Source organism: Thermobia domestica, chromosome 13 (assembly GCF_964235325.1).
Source record: "Thermobia domestica chromosome 13, izTheDome1.hap1.1, whole genome shotgun sequence".
Taxonomy (NCBI): Eukaryota; Metazoa; Arthropoda; class Insecta; order Zygentoma; family Lepismatidae; genus Thermobia; species Thermobia domestica.
Window position 1 is genome coordinate 140,673,231 of NC_137466.1, and position 18,874 is coordinate 140,692,104.

General features: G+C 33.7%; 2 protein-coding genes across 2 annotated transcripts in view; both read right to left on the reverse strand.

Annotated features, from left to right (window-relative positions):
• The window catches only part of LOC145668596 (cytochrome P450 6j1-like), a 36,529-nt gene extending 33,119 nt beyond the window's left edge, over nucleotides 1–3,410 (reverse strand). Inside the window, exon 1 of the mRNA XM_081736618.1 lies at nucleotides 3,339–3,410. The gene's annotated coding sequence lies outside the window, so the exon portion shown is untranslated. The remainder of the gene's footprint in view (nucleotides 1–3,338) is intronic.
• Nucleotides 3,411–8,194: 4,784 nt separating this feature from the next.
• On the reverse strand, nucleotides 8,195–14,064 carry LOC145669303 (cytochrome P450 9e2-like). Its single transcript, XM_081737615.1, has 3 exons — nucleotides 13,699–14,064; nucleotides 11,823–12,074; nucleotides 8,195–9,239 (listed from the first exon to the last, which is right to left on the reverse strand). The coding sequence occupies exons 1-3, from the start codon at nucleotides 13,823–13,825 to the stop codon at nucleotides 9,055–9,057; spliced, it is 564 nt and encodes a 187-aa protein (XP_081593741.1). The 5' UTR covers nucleotides 13,826–14,064; the 3' UTR covers nucleotides 8,195–9,054.
• Between the last annotated feature and the right edge of the window lie 4,810 nt (nucleotides 14,065–18,874).

Here is an 18,874-nt window from a genome sequence, read left to right on the forward strand (position 1 = left end):
TTCCACCATGGGTGGTGTTAGGAATTATCTACTGGGGGCCAGAGTATTTGGTCGGTCTCGGACCTATGGAATACTTTCTAGGCGAGTGTGAAGTTCCATTTTTTTTTTTTTTTTTTTTTGTCAAAAAGTTGGCGGGCGATGCTCCCCATAGCTCTTCCCACGGATTCCACGCAAGGGAAACGATCTAGCACTGAGCCATCGCGACCACTGTGATAATAATAATAATAATAATAATAATAATAATAATAATAATAATAATAATAATAATAATAATAATAATAATAATAATAATAATAATTTGATTTTGAAAATGAAATATTTCAGTTTAAGGTCCCACAGTAAAGTTTAAAGGAGACGAATGATTAAGGCAAGAGAATGAAGATGAAAGGATCGGTGGAATGAGAGTGTGGGAGGAAACGAGGGAGTATCCTGAGAATGTTGTCCACCAAAATCTTAATTGCCTGGGGATCGAACCAGAGACCCCATGTACCAGATAATTTGATTATGGTCCAATATGATATATTTATTGTAATATTCCTAGGACGAAGTATGATGGCTTTTCAAAATAACTTTTTCTACGTACATCAATATTCCGTATGTCAAACGTGGTGGTACGTCGGTAGAAGTGCTTAAGAACCATTGACTATATTGTGGTGACGTAGATTCCCAATATTTAACTGAATACTTGAACTTTTATTTTTATTTTGGAGTTCCGTGGTGCCCCATGTTTGTAATGCTGGATATTTTTCATCTTTTACTTCTTCTTCTTCTTATTATTATTATTAATATTATTATGTAAAGTTGATTTATTTATTTTAATAATAAGTTACTTTATTAACTTTATTTATTCATTTAATAACTTTATTTATTTATTTATTTATTTATTTATTCGTGAGACGACTGGGGATCACTTGGATTCAACTGAGAATGGCTTAGGAGATGCCATACGAAATATTATTGCTCAAACAAGTTACTGTAATAGTTTTGAAGAACTAGATGAAATTAAAGATAATGTGGAAGAATTTCAGTCCGCTAAAATTCAGTTAAGACTTACTCTATTACTATTTTCCCCCCTTTTTCTATATCTGATTTTTTAAAAATTAATGGCCTACTTATGTAACTAATGCCAGGCAGTAGTTGTGCTTTGTTACCAATCTCACTCACTTTCAAACGGTATGTTAGATTTGAGATTAAAAAAAAATCTTTTCTAAATTTAATCATAACAACAACCAATGTCACATGTACACCACATGAAGGATTTTAGTTTCTATGGCATAATATTTTGTCAATTAACGTTCGCTAATAGAAAGTATTTACTTGCACATGCCTCTTATTTTTAAATTCCTGTGACTTACTGACAGAACATTTAGAAAACAGACCTTATACGAAAGGAATTAACATTGAAACGCGTACCTCCTCAGTAGAACGAGCGTTTATCTGCTATCTCTGATAGTTAGGACGAATTAATCCGTCTGACTCGATTGTTCAAACGCAAAAACCTTCCTACATGCTCTACTCCGACTTTAGTTGGATGTAGTAGTTTACAACAGTGATTCCCAACCGATTTGCCGCGTAACACTAATGTGTCACGCAGTCTCATAGGATGTGTCACAAAATTTTAGAATTTAAAAATCATGAAGCGTTTAATAAAGCGTTTCCCAAGCTTTTTCAACTTGCGGCACACTACGGGTGTTACTTCGATTTTCGCGGCACACTTATATATATTATTTGTAAATATAAAACACAGTGGTACTTTTTCTGTGATTATTGATCTTCTCACAGAGAAAAAAGTTCTATCACTGTTTTTGACCCCTTGGTAAATCATTATGCTTATTTTTCATTCTAATTTAAAAATAGAAAACAATTGCAGTGAAATATAGGACTCAGATTTATAAAAATACATTTTCTTTTTAAAAACTGTATCCAACCTTTTACTAAGAAGGAAGATTACTAAATAACGAACAAACAAACAAATCTCTTTTACTTTTAAAACACAAATGTGGGTAATTTGTCGAAAGGATTGAATGATATTTTAAATTTCCAAGTTACGAAATAGACTGCAACAATAAAGAAGCAATAATAGTCATAACAATTATAACAAATCTTTTTTTTCAACATTAGAAATACAGAACAGTAACCCGATATGAAACTAAAAATTCATAGTAGAGGTTCATAGTAATGTGAAATACAAATATACATTTTTCCCTACGTTTTACAATTTGATTACTATAAAATTAATAATTTTGTTTTGATTCCTCTCGGCACACCAGCGGCCCATTCACGGCACACCGGTTGGGAAACGCTGGTTTAATAAGTAGTTAAAATTAATTTTTGAGGTAGACTGTAGCTGTCAAGTCCTTCAGCGGTAGCAGCAATGGCAAATATTAGTCCCGATGCTGACTTATTAAACCTCAACCAATCAATCACAGTCACTACTACATAGAAACTTATAGTATCACATTACTATAATTTATATCATTATAATAAAAATCAAGTAAGAATGTGTCATATTATGTTCAGTAAAGTGTGTCATCACTCAGCAAAGGTTGGGAACCACTAATTAATACCAATAGGCCTACATGTGAATTCAAATTGGACCAGTGTGGCGTATGAGAGCGGTGTGTTAAAAGAATTCTACGACTTTCAGATTTAGTAAAGAGATTACAGTGGAGATGGAACATATTTTTGAGAAGCATAAATAGGATGTAGAATTACTTTTCAACATCAATTACCGTTTTTATTTTAGCGATATACGTTTAAACCGAAAGTGGTTGATTTCTGCCATTTCTGGTTTGAAAATTTAAAATGAATTGAAATCTTTCAGTTTAACGTCTCACAATTATGCCCTTTTTTAAGTTAAAGAAGACGATAATTAAGGCAAATGAATGATGATGGAAGAGTTGGTGGAATGAGAATATGGGAGGAAACAGAAGTAATCCGAGAAAACCCACGGACACGATGTTGTCCACCACAAACTTACCTTTTGGCGGGGTCGAACCAGGGACCTCATGCATCAGAGGTAAGCGTTCTACTACTGAGCGCACGCACTCCCTCTTTGGAAAAAGAACACGGTAAACTTGACTTAATACTTAACAATTCATCATATTGTTCTGTTCTACGTAATGTTGCGCCGTGAATGATAATTGTTTAAGCACGTGTTTTGCAGACCCGTGTTTCTGAAATGTATTCTTCGCTTCAAGCATCATTGGGTATCGTAACTTCACATTAGCTTACAGTATGTCACAGTCTTATATTTATCATGTTAGATATTGGTACGCAAAAGAAGAAAAGAAACGGAATCACAAACTAAACTTATGGAACTTATCCATTGAACTTACCGCAAAGAAGAGATAAGAAGAGATTCTAAATCAATTCACTGTCCTACAGAAAAGTTAACCACAACTTTATTCACAGAGCTGTATCACTTTACTAAACTCTGCTTTAATAGTATTTCCTTCAATTAATTTATAGAGTTGTGTATTTTTGTGTCCAACGCACTTCAAGGTCAATTTTTTCTCTTCTTCTGTTATTCGTATTTTGGTGAGTTCGTTGTACGAGAATGCTTTCTACACGTGGAAGTGCTGTAGTAAAGCTTTGCCCAGAGCCATTATGTAATAGGTAGATCATCAACCTTTAAGATGCTACATATATATGTGATTATATTTATATCTTCCTACCTTTCTTCCGATAGAAAATTAGCAAAGTTTAAACCGAAGTAAGGGTTCCATTTTGCGTATAGCGCTCACGTGTATCATGTTCGGTATGATAACATGCAAATAAACAACGCCTACAAAATGATCTTTAAAAATAATAAATGAAATCTTTGAGCTTTACGTCACACGGTTATGCCGGCTAGGCTAAAGGAGACGATGATGGTGAGAAATGAATGAAATAGTGGAATGAAGAAAGTGGGAGAAAATGAGAGAACCTACTTACACACTGTTTGTCCACCACAAAGTTCACTTGGCACGAGCTGGGATCGAACCAGGGACCCCATGCGCCAGAGGTGAATACTCTACCACTGAGCTACTGCGGCCCCCACAAACCCGTACAGGTGCAAAATATAGGAAGGACAAAAGAATAAAGTTTAAAATATTTTTTAACAAGTGCTTTCTTTGGAAAAAATTGACAAAGAAAATAAAACAAATCAGACTAAAAAAAGTATCTTTTTCTGTCTTAACAAAATTAGTTTTTAAACTAGGAATGGCCAAAATTTTCCGGAATCGAAAATTTCAGGATTCAGAAAAATTATGGAATTTAGAAAATTTCCAATTTCGAATTTAGGAAAGTAAAAATTCCAGAATAGACTATCCCTATTTTAAACATTTTATCCATCTTTTTCTTTTTTAAAATTTCAATTTTCATTTAAATTGATTGTTTATGAAATCACTATTCATGATTTTCTTTTAAGTTACGCATAGAGTTTTCTAAAAAAATCTTCCAAACATCACTTTTTTACTTTTTAGTATACCATTTGTTTTTCTTCTATATTTTTTAAACAAAGATTTTTCTTGCTTTCTTGTTTATTTTTCAGATCTTGGTGCATTTGTAAACGACATCATTAAAAACAAGTATTTTAATGCCTACATTTTAATGCAGTTTGATCAGTTGCGCAAATTTGCTCGTGGTATTATTTCCACTTTCGGAACTACTTATCTATGTGGAAAAAATCTCTAAAATTAAATATACAAAAAAAATATATTTACAGATTCAAGATAACTTATGAGCATTGGAAGTTACTGATGATAATATCCACTAGTAAACTTGATTCACGACTGCAAACAATTGTCAGTGAAAAGTTACAGCTATATAAATCATTAATCATCATTATAATGTTTAATTTCATTATATGGATTATCCGTGTAGGCCTATGTCACTTATTGTAAGTTTTTACAATAAGTCTAATATCTTTTATTACAATTAAAATATTTAATTTCATTATGTTTGTCAGTTACTCTAAAACGGTACTAGTATTTTTATTTTACATAATTTACTTACAAGGAAACCGATTCACGTGTGACACGAAATTTTGGATGAGTTTATGCGCAATCGAAGTGTTTTTGTAAATATTGAATTTCATTAGAGAGGAAAACCCTCGATTTCAACCGTTGCGGAGATATAGAGGGGTAAGGGGAAAGCTAGTGCTCTGATATTTTGTGAATTGTCGGCTTTGTTTAGAGTGAAAATGTTTGAAAATTGCTTTTAAAAGGTAAGAAAGATGCACCAGAGCTAATAAAAGTGGTGTTGAATGTTCAGGTGATTGGTGTAGCTTTTATCCGGGGCCGGAAAAGGAAGGGGCTATGAGAAAGAACAAACACCATTGATGCGAAGAACAAAATTGTATCATATTACTTGCTAATATATCATGTCTTTAGTTCTTAGAAAATGAGAAAATGTAATGTGAAAATGTATTAAATATATTACCAAAGGAACAGAGACGTTATTTTGTGAACAAAAATATCAAGGCATATTCTGTGCCAAAGCGCAATAGAAAAACGAATCAAATAATATGAAACATAAACATATATTATTGCTAACGTAAACACGGCAGTGTGTAGTTGTGTGATATATATTAAAACGCAAAGTATAAATTAATAAACAAACTTAAAAAATGAAACCCTATACGCCTGATATACTGTATATTACATAAAAATGGTGCATGTAAACAACATGGACGTCACAAAGTAAAGTAGTTCCTCATGCCGTTGTATGTAAGAACATACATTGTGAAACGATATGAAGCTAGATCAATGGAAGCACTCTCTGTTCAAGAAATGTCAGGCACACAATGCTTTACGGCAAGAAGCACATATGAGACATTGTTCGTTCACACAGTCTCCACTCTGGCAGTTAATGCTGTCACGGGCTGACCTCAGAAAAGCACACTTCATTGATGCTAAGAAAGGAATCACTAGTTGCGTTAATATTGTAGCCTGACTTTCGCCATGTGTACAGAATCATATTGCGGAAGACAGGAGATTGCAATTGATTATATATTAAGGAATGTAAATTAATTATGAAATAGAAATCCAACAGTATTTCTATATCATCAAGGGCGATCCGATCGCTCAATTTTTGCACAATCACTTTGGCCCACTTTTCGTTCCGATCGGTTAATAATTGTACAAATTATAAATGTTTCGAAAGATCGGACGGCCATCATTTTTACATTTCTCATCTTCTTTGACCTGATGATGCTTTTATTCGATTCAGCGTACCCAGAAACCTATACATAGACACTTTATGCGCCTATTTCAAGCAACAATGGAACTCCGTTATTTTTGCCTTCCCTCTCCAAAACATTCTTCCTCTAGAATTTGTATGGACTCTTCGGTTTTGTAGCCTTCATGTCTAAGGCAATGTATAACTAAAGTTTAGTGAATGAAAGAATTCTTCATTTTTAAGTTTCTTTTACTTGTGCTATACCTACATTTTCAAAAATTCACAAAATATTGGAACACCAGCCGTCTCCTTATTCCTCTATGTCTCCGGATTGCTGAGATCGAGGGTTTTTCTCTCTAGTGCAGGGGTTTTCAACCTTTTACGCTGGCGTACCACCAAAGCATTAGCGCCATAAGTCGTACGTACCACCAACAGCGGTTCGAGTACCACCAGTGATATGCGTACAATAGGTTCAGAAACTCTGCTCTAGTGGGTTTAATTGCACACAAAAACACTTCGTTTGCGCATAAACTCGTCCAGAATTTCGCGTCACATTTGAATTGGTTTCCTCGTTAGTAGTGACCAACACTGGTCCACGAGCACAATCAAACCTGGTCCATCACTGTTTGGAACCCTTTGGCTCTCCGTAGTTTGGAGAACCTTGGTATGGAGGAAGGGGTTATGGAATACTATTTGTTTTCACAAATAACTGTGTAACTTTTTATGTGAAATATCTACTTTTTGATGGTCTGTACCTAACTAACGTTATGGCGAATAGAACCCGAACGGTTCAATGTCGCATTTACAAATATTCACAATTGATTTCTGTCCTTATCCAACTGAATCCAGTTTATACTTTATATTCTTATTTCTGTCAGATCAATCTTCATTTTGTTCCTCTATCTTCATCCGTATCTTCCTAATAGTACTTTCCCCATTGGATTTCCAGTTGAAATTTCGAAAAACATTCCTACTTTTCTCCATTCTAACTATTTGATTTGCTCACCTGAGCATACTACACTTAAAGACCCCAACATAATTATAAACAATATAAATCATGCATTATAAAGCTTCCGCCATTCCCTATTCCCGTCCCTCTTGAGTTCGAATATTACTTTATGATTTTATTTTCAAATACGCGTAGTCTGCGTTCTTTCCTCAAAGTAAGCGACTATGTTTCAAAAACATTTAATAGTTTTTTTTTATATACTTTGCATAAGAAACTGAAGTTTTACAAATTCTTGGGAAATAAGGCACCTTGTATTAAAAGCTGCCAAATCCATTTTTTTAAACGAAATTGAATTATATATCGCTTGTTATATGTTTGATCTAAAGGAATTCCATGGAAACAGAATTTTGATTAAAAGTTTATTTCATACTAAAAAACTAGTTCAAATATGGGACTTTGTACACGTGTATATGGAGCTTCACTGCACATTTTACGAGATTACTCGAAACTATGCGAAATGGATGTGGCGGATTTTGATACTAGGCGTCTCAAATAAACAATTTCAAAAAATTGAAGGAAGATAAAAGAGTATGCTTATTTAAAATACGTAAGGGATATGGAATAGTAGTATTTCGTTTCGCTATATTTTTTTGTGAAGGTTTCAACACCCAAAAAGACACGTATGAATGAAATGAACTTAGTAAGCATCACAATTTCGTTACAACTATTAATATGAAACATAGCTTTAGCGTATTCCTTACAACCCGAATACTCTACTTAAGCCCACATATCCCACTGAACACATTGCATCAACATTTCACCTATAAAATAAATAAATAAATGTTATTGCTCCAAAGGACTCGCTTCATTTCGTTATTGGGTGATTGATAGTAGTGTGACGTAGTGTCTTCTTCGTTGGAATTTTGAGTTCTTCAGAACCTGTGACAAGGATTTATGGGATTCCTGGAAAACAAAGTGGTCAATAAATCCCTCTTTTAGCTATTTTTATTTTCGTGCCTAACGCAGCCAAGTTTCGACATGAACGTGAAAAATTTCATAATCGCTTTAAAATGAGCACACGGCATTGCAGTTAGACAATAGTTGCACATTTAACATAAAGTATATTAATTAAAATTCAACAATGTTAACATGGCTGCAAAAATGTTTGATAAGTCCACAATTGATTTTTATTCTCACTGCTCTACTTTCACAGTTATAAAAAGGAATTCTCCATGTTATGGTGTCGTGTGCTGTTTTCATAGAAATAATTTCGAATAACACTGTAATAATACAACATAAAACAGAACAAATACCACTATTCAATGGCGGATCTAAAAGGTAAAACCTGAGGGGGCAGCTAGAACAAAGACTATGATATGTATATCATGAGTTTACTATAAACTTTTAAAAATGTACAAATAATAGCTTAAATTATTCTTGTCACTCAAAAAACTGGGACGGGGGAACGTAGTAGGCTAGATCCGCCACTGCCATTATTCCATATTCCCACCTCTTTTCCATATCCATATCCATCTCACAGCCAGTTTCTCTAGTTTATAATATAGCTCGTTGTAGCTATATTGTGCTAATGCATGTGAATATCAACCTTAAGTTTATAACTGACTGAACTCAAAACGCCTTCACTTATTTTTGTTATTAATTAACCGCTGTTCATAACGTGAATAAAGTTTTAATGAAGAACGGTAAAAATTTAGCTGAAAATTGTGTCGTATTATTTTTTAATTTAAATACATAAAACATACGTTCGTATATACATATGTCATGTTTCGTAATTTCAAACGCTTATTACATTGTTACAAAAATGAACTTATTGTTCGTATTTTACATATTTCTCTGTAAGTTCATATCCCTGACACACACAAAGAGTACCTCACTCATTGCTTCATTTATTCCATTACTTTATAATTCACTGTTTATTTTTGCTAACTGATGTTGCGACACTGTTCTCGTTTTCTCAACTTTATCACCAAATCTTGTCGTGGATGGAGGAATATCACGTATGGATGAAGTTTTGGATTGACTGGTGTCTGCTCACATGCATACAGCTCATAATGGTTCAACATATGAATCATTATTACTTTAAGAACCATCAGCGCATATTTAGTAGCTGAAAAGAAAAGTAAAATTACATAAAATAAATTAGCTTAGTTATCAGGACAATACAACTGAAGATACACTTTGTTGAAATTAAAGAAAATAAAAATACAAGCGAATATAGTTATTCGTGTAGAAAATGAAATTGCAGTAATTTTTTTAAATAGTTGTGTTAATTTTTTTCAATGCCTGTTGTTTTCGACTTTGGATTAACTTTAAAGCCCCTTTATGTGTTATATATTCTTCAAATCCGGACGATTTAATATCTACAAATGAAACTATTTCCTATTACTTTGTATTCATTCCATTATTCAAATTGACACATACTAAAATGCATTGCTGAACTTTACAAATGCAGCCCCAAGAATGAATAATCGGATTAACCCCACATTTGCACAATTTGTACAAGGGAACTATAGTAAAATGTCTACTTGAAAAGGAGGTACATATGACTTTACGAGCGGCTATTCTGCGAGCATCAGTCAAATACCTGCGCTTTATATGCATAGGGGTTAGAATAAATAGATGCCCTCACATGGTGTTGTTTGTAGCCGCGTATATCCTCTGTATATGTAGTCCCAGATTCGTTTTTCGGTGTGAGTATTTATAGTGGGCACAAACACCAGTAGTTGTTTGGATCCCAGTTTAAGCAATAATTCCGTTCGGTACTAGCAATGAGCAATAATTTTATTTCAATCGATCAATCATTTAGAAATGCATGGAACAACTTCGTTACACATCTATAATGAGTTAATCTTCAAAGAATAAAATCATTATAGATAAATGAACAAAGACACAATGAGTATGTAAATTTTGAAGATTAACTCTTATATGTCGTGGAATTGAGGTCTATAACCGTTCCTCGTGCAGCGCAGTACTCAGTTCCATCAACGAGAATGGAAGAGGATATCTGCTCTGGATTCTACCCTCAGGAACTTACCATAGGTATTCAATAATGTTGAGATTTAGAGATTGAGCGCTCCAGAAACATCTTGTACTTCATCCCAATGTTCAAGAAACCATGCCCCATCATATCCGACATACGAATTATCGGATTGGAAAATTGTGTTGTTTGAAGAAATCAACTTGTCCCCATTCGAGTTATGTATGTGGTAATCTGCAATGTCCATATAATGGCAGTAATACGTCAGAGGACCTATGGAATATCAGAAAATAGCGGCCCATAGCACCACACTGTTGCAGCCATGTTTCGTGGTGCGAAAGGGACAGTTCGGAACAACTTCTTTGTACTTCCACATACAAGCCTTAACTCTGTTATTGGAAACAAACTAAAAGAAGGATTCGTCGAACGACATTAATAGTTTTCAATCATCGGGTGTCTACAGGACGTTCCAGGTGGTGATTGATTTCCACGGTCATTTTTGCCACACTCGCTCTCTGATTCTTGAATCCTCTTCAATGCTCGGTGTGAGTGTTCTGTTCCGACCACCACTGCTCTTCGCCAATAATGATATGCCACGAGTTCTTGTAAGTCGCCATCACCTTGGACACTGTTCCCTGCGACACACTGAATACAATGACCATACTAAATGTACTTGTGCAAATGATCGTGCACCCATAATTGGTTTTTTCTGAAAGGTTTCCCTTTTTATATTACTACCATTTACTCGTTTTGACATACAGGATCGTTACTCACCCTCTAACGTACTACAAATAATCACCTAATATAATAAACGTCAGGCGCTGCATCCTCAGTGTTACCATCAAAGATCTTATGTTGCAAACTACAGATGTTTCCAATGTTTTGATAACTATATATATATATATATATATATATATATATATATATATATATATATATATATATATATATATATATATATATATATATTCCCAATTCTTAAAACGTATTTGGATTAAACATTAATTTAGAACTGATTGTATCCATATATAAATTTTAAAAAATAGAATTATACACTTTCCTCATTTCTATTATTATCATTGAAGTCTTCATGGATTGAACTTTATATAAAACACTTTAAGAAGAATAATTCTTAATCATTAGATTTATTTAAAATCAAAAATATCTCAATTAGCATCAAAATAAGATATTAGGACATAATAATACACCTGGATTATGTTTCTAGTTCGCAATGACATTAAGACCTCGTTGTCAACTAAATTGAATTGACTGAAATAACTAGAAGCAATGATCAGTATAATTTAGACAACACTCCATTATTTAGAAGACATAAATATATTCAGGAAAACCATTACTAAATATGTATATTGTATTCGTTGTATAGATAGTACAGTATGATGGTAATACAGGTAATTTTGCAATGTTCTACATTAATGTTTTGGCTAGAGGTTGGTCGCCTACATCCATAAGTACTTTAAATATTATTTGTATTTTGTGAATTAACACAAAAACACGTGTTCGTCACGATTCTTGTTTGAAATTTCCTCGATTTAAACATTTAATTTAATTTCAATACGGCTACCCCTAGGTTAATACCAAATACTACATAAGTAAAGTGAATAATTAAAAACTTGAGTCACACGAAGACCCACGATTGACTGTATGTAGTATATGTAGCATTACAAAATTAGTCATAAATTGCAACGCTCTTACCTATACACATTCTGGGTCCTCCACCAAAGGGTATATAAGAAAAACTTGGTATTCTCTTCTTGTTCTCTTCCGTAAATCTCTCAGGATCAAATTGGTATGGTTCAGGGAAGTATTGAGGATCATAATGTAATCCCAACAGAGGAAAATACACATGGGTTCCTTTCTCTATTACAAACTTTGTTCCAGGAACATTATAGGCTTTTACACAATATCGATTTGTTACTGGAAATGCTGGATGCATTCGAAGACTCTCTGAAAATAATGGGTAATATGTTCATCAATTATGTTGCATTTAAATGTTTTACAACACAGATTCATTAATAACAAAAGAAACTTATCACAAAATTTTCCATTATTCTAAGCTCTACTAACCAAAATAAAACTTTACAACAATAAAGTATGCAGACGTTCTGACCAGCCAGACGATTCTTGGACGATGTATATTCAGCATATTAGATTCATTGCTGCTAGGTCCCACTGAGTTTATTTTTAGTGCTAATCTCGTATTGGGTTTAGAAGCAGTATGACCACACAATTTAGATTGAATACGACGAATAACCAGGAATGTCCATTAAGGAAAGCAGGAGAGAAAGATTCCATTTTAAATACGTTTTCGAAATGACATAAAACTGTTTAAGATACAGGAAGTGAATAGTTAAAAAAAATGTCGAAATACTACAATATTATTAGTGCTTAACGAATCCAAAATTCTCCAGTCGATTTGAGCTGAGCAAAATGATATAGATAAGTGTAAATCCTCATGTTTAGTTTTCGACAAAATCAGGTAAGGCTTATACATAGTTTCAAAGCCTAAAAATTGATACTGTATAAATAACGATGCCACCTATTAAAACGGAACTGACACTGGTGTGTACCATCATCAAGCCTCTTTTCAATATGACACCAGCAAGACGACAGCATATAGTATGATTGAATGATATATAGCCCAAAATTATGATTAAGACTTAAACTTTCATTTCTGATAAGAACAGTATTGTCCAAGGATGAGATACATATCGATTCAAAGATGTTATTAAGCTGAACAAAATAACGCGCTTAAGGGTAAATTCTGATGCGTATTTCTCGGAAAAATCGATCTTTTTGATGACTTATGAAATATGCCATTCGTCGTCAATAATAATCGATACTTTGCATATTACATTGGTTGTAAATGTGTTAATTCGTGCGACGAGAATTGGCAGTGGTTTCTCAGTGCTGCACTGAGTCTTGTGCAAGGAGCACGCGTTGGAAATGGCAGCTACAATACCGAATCCCGCCAAGTGTGAAGTGCACAGCATGAACAGGTTTTCGAAGACACAAGTAAAGCGTCCATTGTTTATTGATGTACTATTTATGTTAGAAAACAGCCTTAAGTAGTAAATTGTATCTATTGTTGTTTTCCTCTTCGTAACGGTGACACACACATATTACTAACAGTTCCGTACATATATTTAGCAGTGGCACTCATACTCCTAAATGTAGCAGTCACGCAAGCACTACTTATGAATTACGTGAGATTCGTTTTGTGAAATTTGTCAAATAATTATATCAGAAACGCAAGTAGACAGTGGCGGCTCTAGCCGAGTCTTTTGAGTGACAAAAACAATTTAAGCTATTACACACACACACACACACACACACACACACATATATATATATATATATATATATATATATATATATATATATATATATATATATATATATATATATAAAGTTTATAGTAAACTCATGATATACCTATCATAATCTTAACTCTGGCTGGCCTCCCCAGTTTTTACCTTCTAGGTCCGTCTCTGAAAGTAGAGTAAGATGTAAAAACAAATAAATAAATAAATACAATGTTCGGAGAATCCATTTTAAAACGTTTAGTTACCTGCCATCACTTTATCCAGGTACTCCATTTGCTGTATCGTATCGTACGTCAATTTATCATCGTTTTTATCTAAAACTTCATCAATTTCTTGTTTTAATTTGCTCTGGATCTCTGGATTCATCGGCATTTCATAGAGAGCGAAAGCGGCACCTCTTGCGTTAGTTTCTGTGCTTGCGATCAGAAAGAAAACAATGAGTGCAAGATAATCATCATTCACATAACCCAGCGTTTCCCAACCTTTTTCAACTTGCGGCACACTACGGGTGTAAGTTGAATTCTCGCGGCACACTCATAGATATTATTATTATTATTATTATTATTATTATTATTATTATTATTATTATTATTATTATTATTATTATTATTATTATTATTTGCAAATATAAAATACCACGGTATTTTTTTTCTGTGATTACTGATCTCCTTCTCACAGAGATGAAAGCTCGATCACTGGTTTTCCCCTATGCTAATACATTATGCTTATTTTTTTATTCTAATTTTAAAATAGAAATCATTTGCAATGAAATATAGGACTCAGATTGTTAAAAATACGCTTTCTTTTTCGAAAACTGTATCCAACCTTTCACTAAGAACGAAGATCACTAAATAACGAACGAACAAACAAATGTCTTGTACTTTTAACTTTGCTGTTTTAACCAAAACCGGTGCATATTATTGCAATCACACAGCTTGCGATGCGTCGAAGTCAAAACACAGCTATTGAACAGTGTTGTTCTGTCATTCACGTGCGAATGAATGTTCTACGAACGTTCATTTGACGCGTACCATACAAGTGCTTCTATTTCTCGGTGTTAGTATGACTCTTAATTGAAGCGTAACATAGCAGCTAACCGTGGAAATGTGTACGAGCCGAAATACTGTCAGCTACACAGTAATAGATGTAGAATAATATATTACAATTACAGTATTTTTTCCATGGTAGAAATTCATAGTAATGTGAAATACAAAAATATACATTTTTTCCTATGTCTTGCAATTTGGTTGCTATAGAATTAATAATTTTGTTTCTATTTCTTCGCGGCACACCATCGGCCCATTCGCGGCACACCAGTGTGCCGCGGCACACCGGTTGGGAAACGCTGACATAACCTGTGGAAAATAAAATAAATAAATACAATTCTCATTATATATGTTAACACTTTGTGTGTATAAGAAATAATTTAACAATTTGTGTATAACATATAATTTATAAAGTACTGGAAATTATTTGATGGGGCTCTAAGATGTTGAAGATAATAGAACCCTAAGATATTGAAGGTAATAAAGCCCTTTATATGTCTAGTCTTCTTTTTCAGCGACAAAATATCATCGTTTGTTGGTGTTTCAATATACGTTATATGATAATTTATGAATTTAATAAATGCTGTATCTAAATACATTTCAACATAAAATACGTATTTTATTAACTTACATATTCATCAATTTATAATATTTTATAATCCTACAACATTTACAACACATTGATTTTTTTTTAAAAAACACAAGATACGAACTTATAATCTAGTCTCTGGAAGCTTGCCATAACATGAAATAATAAGAAGTGTCAATATATTATACAAACTACTAATAACTATACCTAGGTGTATAGTATTATAAATATGAGATTATGTTATAACCTGCACACAAATCAATTGCAGTTAATAGAATCCATTCATATAACTTACGAACATCACCGTTGTAGTCCACACTGTTAATTGAGACAGCAGACCTTTGTATCCTGTTACATTGACTTAGTTGGTGTGAAACAGTATCTTTAATAATAAGTCGTGTTTTTCAAAATTTGTCAAGAGCAGTAATGTCAAGAACAAAAAATATTTTATGGGATTAATTATATTAATACATATGCCTAATATTCATTTAACGGTATAATGTTATCATGATTCGTTATATACTGGGTATACAAACAATGAACAAACATTATCTACATTAAAATATTTTCCTTCTTGCCTTTGCCAAGGCAAAGTCATTAATGATATTATCAAAAGATAAACTGCCTAACTTGTCACTTTCTAGGTTACTATGTTCGTGATTATTTACTACTATATTCGGTTTCAATACTTATTTTTATAGAGCAAAAACGGTAAGAGATATCTTATTTAAAATCGATTCAGCTTGCTAAGAACAAGTTCCATCTTTTACGGTAACTTTGTTAGTAGTTAAACCAATATTGTTAGAGGAAAAGATGTTTAAATCAAGGATGTAATAAAATAGAGGCTCTGCTCATACAACAAAATCGTGAAGCCATACGTCACAGTTTCGCCACACCTACTCCGTCCGCTCCGTGAAACTAAGATCCCAATGTTTTGAGCCAACAATCATGGCGGAAACGAGAGTAGCTAATGAGACGACCGAGTACCGGAACAGACAATACTCGGTTGTTTTCTATCTTCATTGAGTTCATATAATGAAGATACGTATGGCAGATCCTCTATTTTATAACATCCTTGGTTTAAATAGTCACAGATACACTTGAATCATTTCTTTGCGTACACCTCTCTTAAAATATCTCACCTGTTTTGGGATCGTATATACTTTTGTCTGTGATTCCTGGTTCACTTTCTTTTAAGTGAAGTACGAAGTCGACAAAGTCATTTCGAACAACGCCACTTTTCTTTCGTTCACGATAGAGCTCTGTTGAAGTTTTGCGGACAAAGTCAAGAACACTCTTCTCAATGATTGACAATCTTAAAATCCGAGTCACATATGGCATTACAGCGACCAAACCAAACCGAAGCAGTCTTTGTAAAGACGGTTCCACCATTGTTCTAGCTGTTTTCACAAATTCGGTGTTAGGATTAATAAAACTATTAAAATCAATACCCGAACATACATATATCGTGTTATCTATGCAAAATTTATCCACAAAATCTAAGATTAACAGGTTCTGAGCGTATTGCGTAACTTTCTAATGCTTCCGTTAAGGTGTGGGCTTTTCCGTGTACGTCCAGAAACATTCTTTTCACATATTTAATCCCAAAATAAGGCCTAATTTTAGACGCTGCATACTTACATTCATCTCCTCTTAAGAAAAATAATAATTTTGCTGCAAGTGGATCTGCAACCTCATCTGGCTGAAACGCTCTATCGATAAAATGATCCATGTTGGACATCACTTGCTTAACAAAATCAGGATCACAAGCAAGGATGACAGGCTTTGGTCCCAAAAATATTCCTCCAAAACTGTTTCCTTTTAGTTTATTATACATGCTTGCAAGAAATTCTGCAGGACTCATTCGTTGTAATAAGACATCCAAGGTATTGCCCACAATAGGCAGGGGTTGAACAAATGGGATTCCACGTTTCTTAAAATAGTCGTTGTGCCATGTCAGAAGTTTGTAGACACATACTAAGATGATGAATAATATTGTCAAAACATACATTTTGCTCCGTGATTACTTCATCTGTTACCTGCAAATAAAAAAAAATCATAGTATTAACTGTTTCGTTTATAGACTATTTCATGTGATTCTAAGTATTCTAACATGTCTGTGAATGATTCAAACATGCAACCCTGCGGTTCTTCTCAGTACTATATATAGTCACTACTTCATGTCTTATACTTAGTTTTATTAATAAAAATCAGATACGTGTGCAGTGTCGTGCCGTGGAAAATCAGTGCCCGGGGCGACAGAATACGACGGCACCCCCATACACACATTGCAAGTAAGTTTTCCTCTGTTTTTGCTTTTTCCTGTCCCGAATTTTACGCCCCCTTAGTTCGGCGCCCTGTTCGCTCCCCTCCACGGCACGGTACTGTACCCTTGTCACGTTGTTGTGAATGCTCAGCAAAGATGTAGTAAAAAAAAAAAAAAGATTGGGAATACTGCTGTAGGATACCATTCAGGATATTGATGATGGTCCAATTATTATCATTGTCTTTTATGATTGTCATAGTTGATTCATTTTTTCATCTGAAGTGGTAATCCCAAACTGAAAACTTTCTTGGTTATTCCTTACATTCAGAAAACGGTGCACTTTTTCCGGATGGTAATTCTTGTTGCCCACTGTCAACTTGTGTTGCACTCATGACCCCAATTTCTTCGCCTTATCGATTGTAAGGAGGCGCCGAAACACAGTGGTATAATGATCCCTAACTGGTTCACAAATTCACGAAGTCACGTGTTGCTTAGGTGAGTTTCCTACCAAACATCACGGAAGGAAACTCCATCATATCAAGTTAATAGTTAAAACTTTACAAAATGGGCATTTTCAATTCAAGTTGGTCTTCTTCTTCTTCTTTTTTTGTTTTGAATTGTGTATAATTGTACTTTAAAAGAAACCGATAAGAACCACTTCTATGCTTTTCATGCCCCACTTCAAACACTGCGTATCATACTATTCAGTATCACATTATAATTAATTATTTAACATAGATTGAAAATTTACATTAGTATTTACACATATAGGCCCTATATATTGCATTATTTCATTTTAGTTTCAAAGAAAATGTGATTTTCTAATCCTGAGCCTACTTTTATTGTTCTAGGGAAACCCTCATTGTCAAATCATTGAAGCGGCAATATTGTTATCCATACCCCTAAGATTCATCTGAGACTTACGCATCTCGGAAATTTTTCATTAGCCAAAATACTCGTTCTGCGCCACGTAACAGATAAAACGATGGGAAATGCTTGAAACCGTACCGGCTTCAAAACCTTAGAATTCACATCAATCGCGAGTTCGAACTCGCAAGATCAAAGAAATGTCGCGTAATCACCTCAGTCAGTGATTCATAAAAGAGCTTTGTTTCTATCTGTTATATTTTAATGGTTAGAGTTTAGCGTCCCTTTCCCGTACCGAGGCTAAATGAGGTGTAAAGTTACATTTTAAGCCGGAACCCGGAATCCGAAGCACCATAGTGTGTTCAATTGTCTCCTACCGGGACTCTAATCAGAAAGCGCGTGTCCTAGCCACTGGACAACTAGAAAGGATATCTGCTGTATTAAATTTGCTTTCATTTTTTAATCGCTTTCGGGCTTTAATTTACGAAATGCTTGTAAATGATAAACTATTTTATTCAAGTTGTTATAATGATTTTTACTAAATATTCTGTATTAAACTGTTCTTTTTTATTAAATTTTTATTCAAGTATACTATTTCGAAGGAAAGTATTTTCCGTAAAGTGTTAATAGAAAATTACCATATTCGCTTTCAA

Bases quoted from the DNA above. Each gene is read 5' to 3' on its own strand.
- LOC145669303 (XM_081737615.1), bottom strand. From the start codon at position 13,825: ATGCCGATGAATCCAGAGATCCAGAGCAAATTAAAACAAGAAATTGAT. The intron at 12,075-13,698 runs GTAACTAAACGT...CATTATTTTCAG, and splicing joins CCTGGATAAAGTGATGGCAG to AGAGTCTTCGAATGCATCCA. The intron at 9,240-11,822 runs GTAAGAGCGTTG...TTTTCTTTTCAG, and splicing joins AGGACCCAGAATGTGTATAG to CTACTAAATATGCGCTGATG.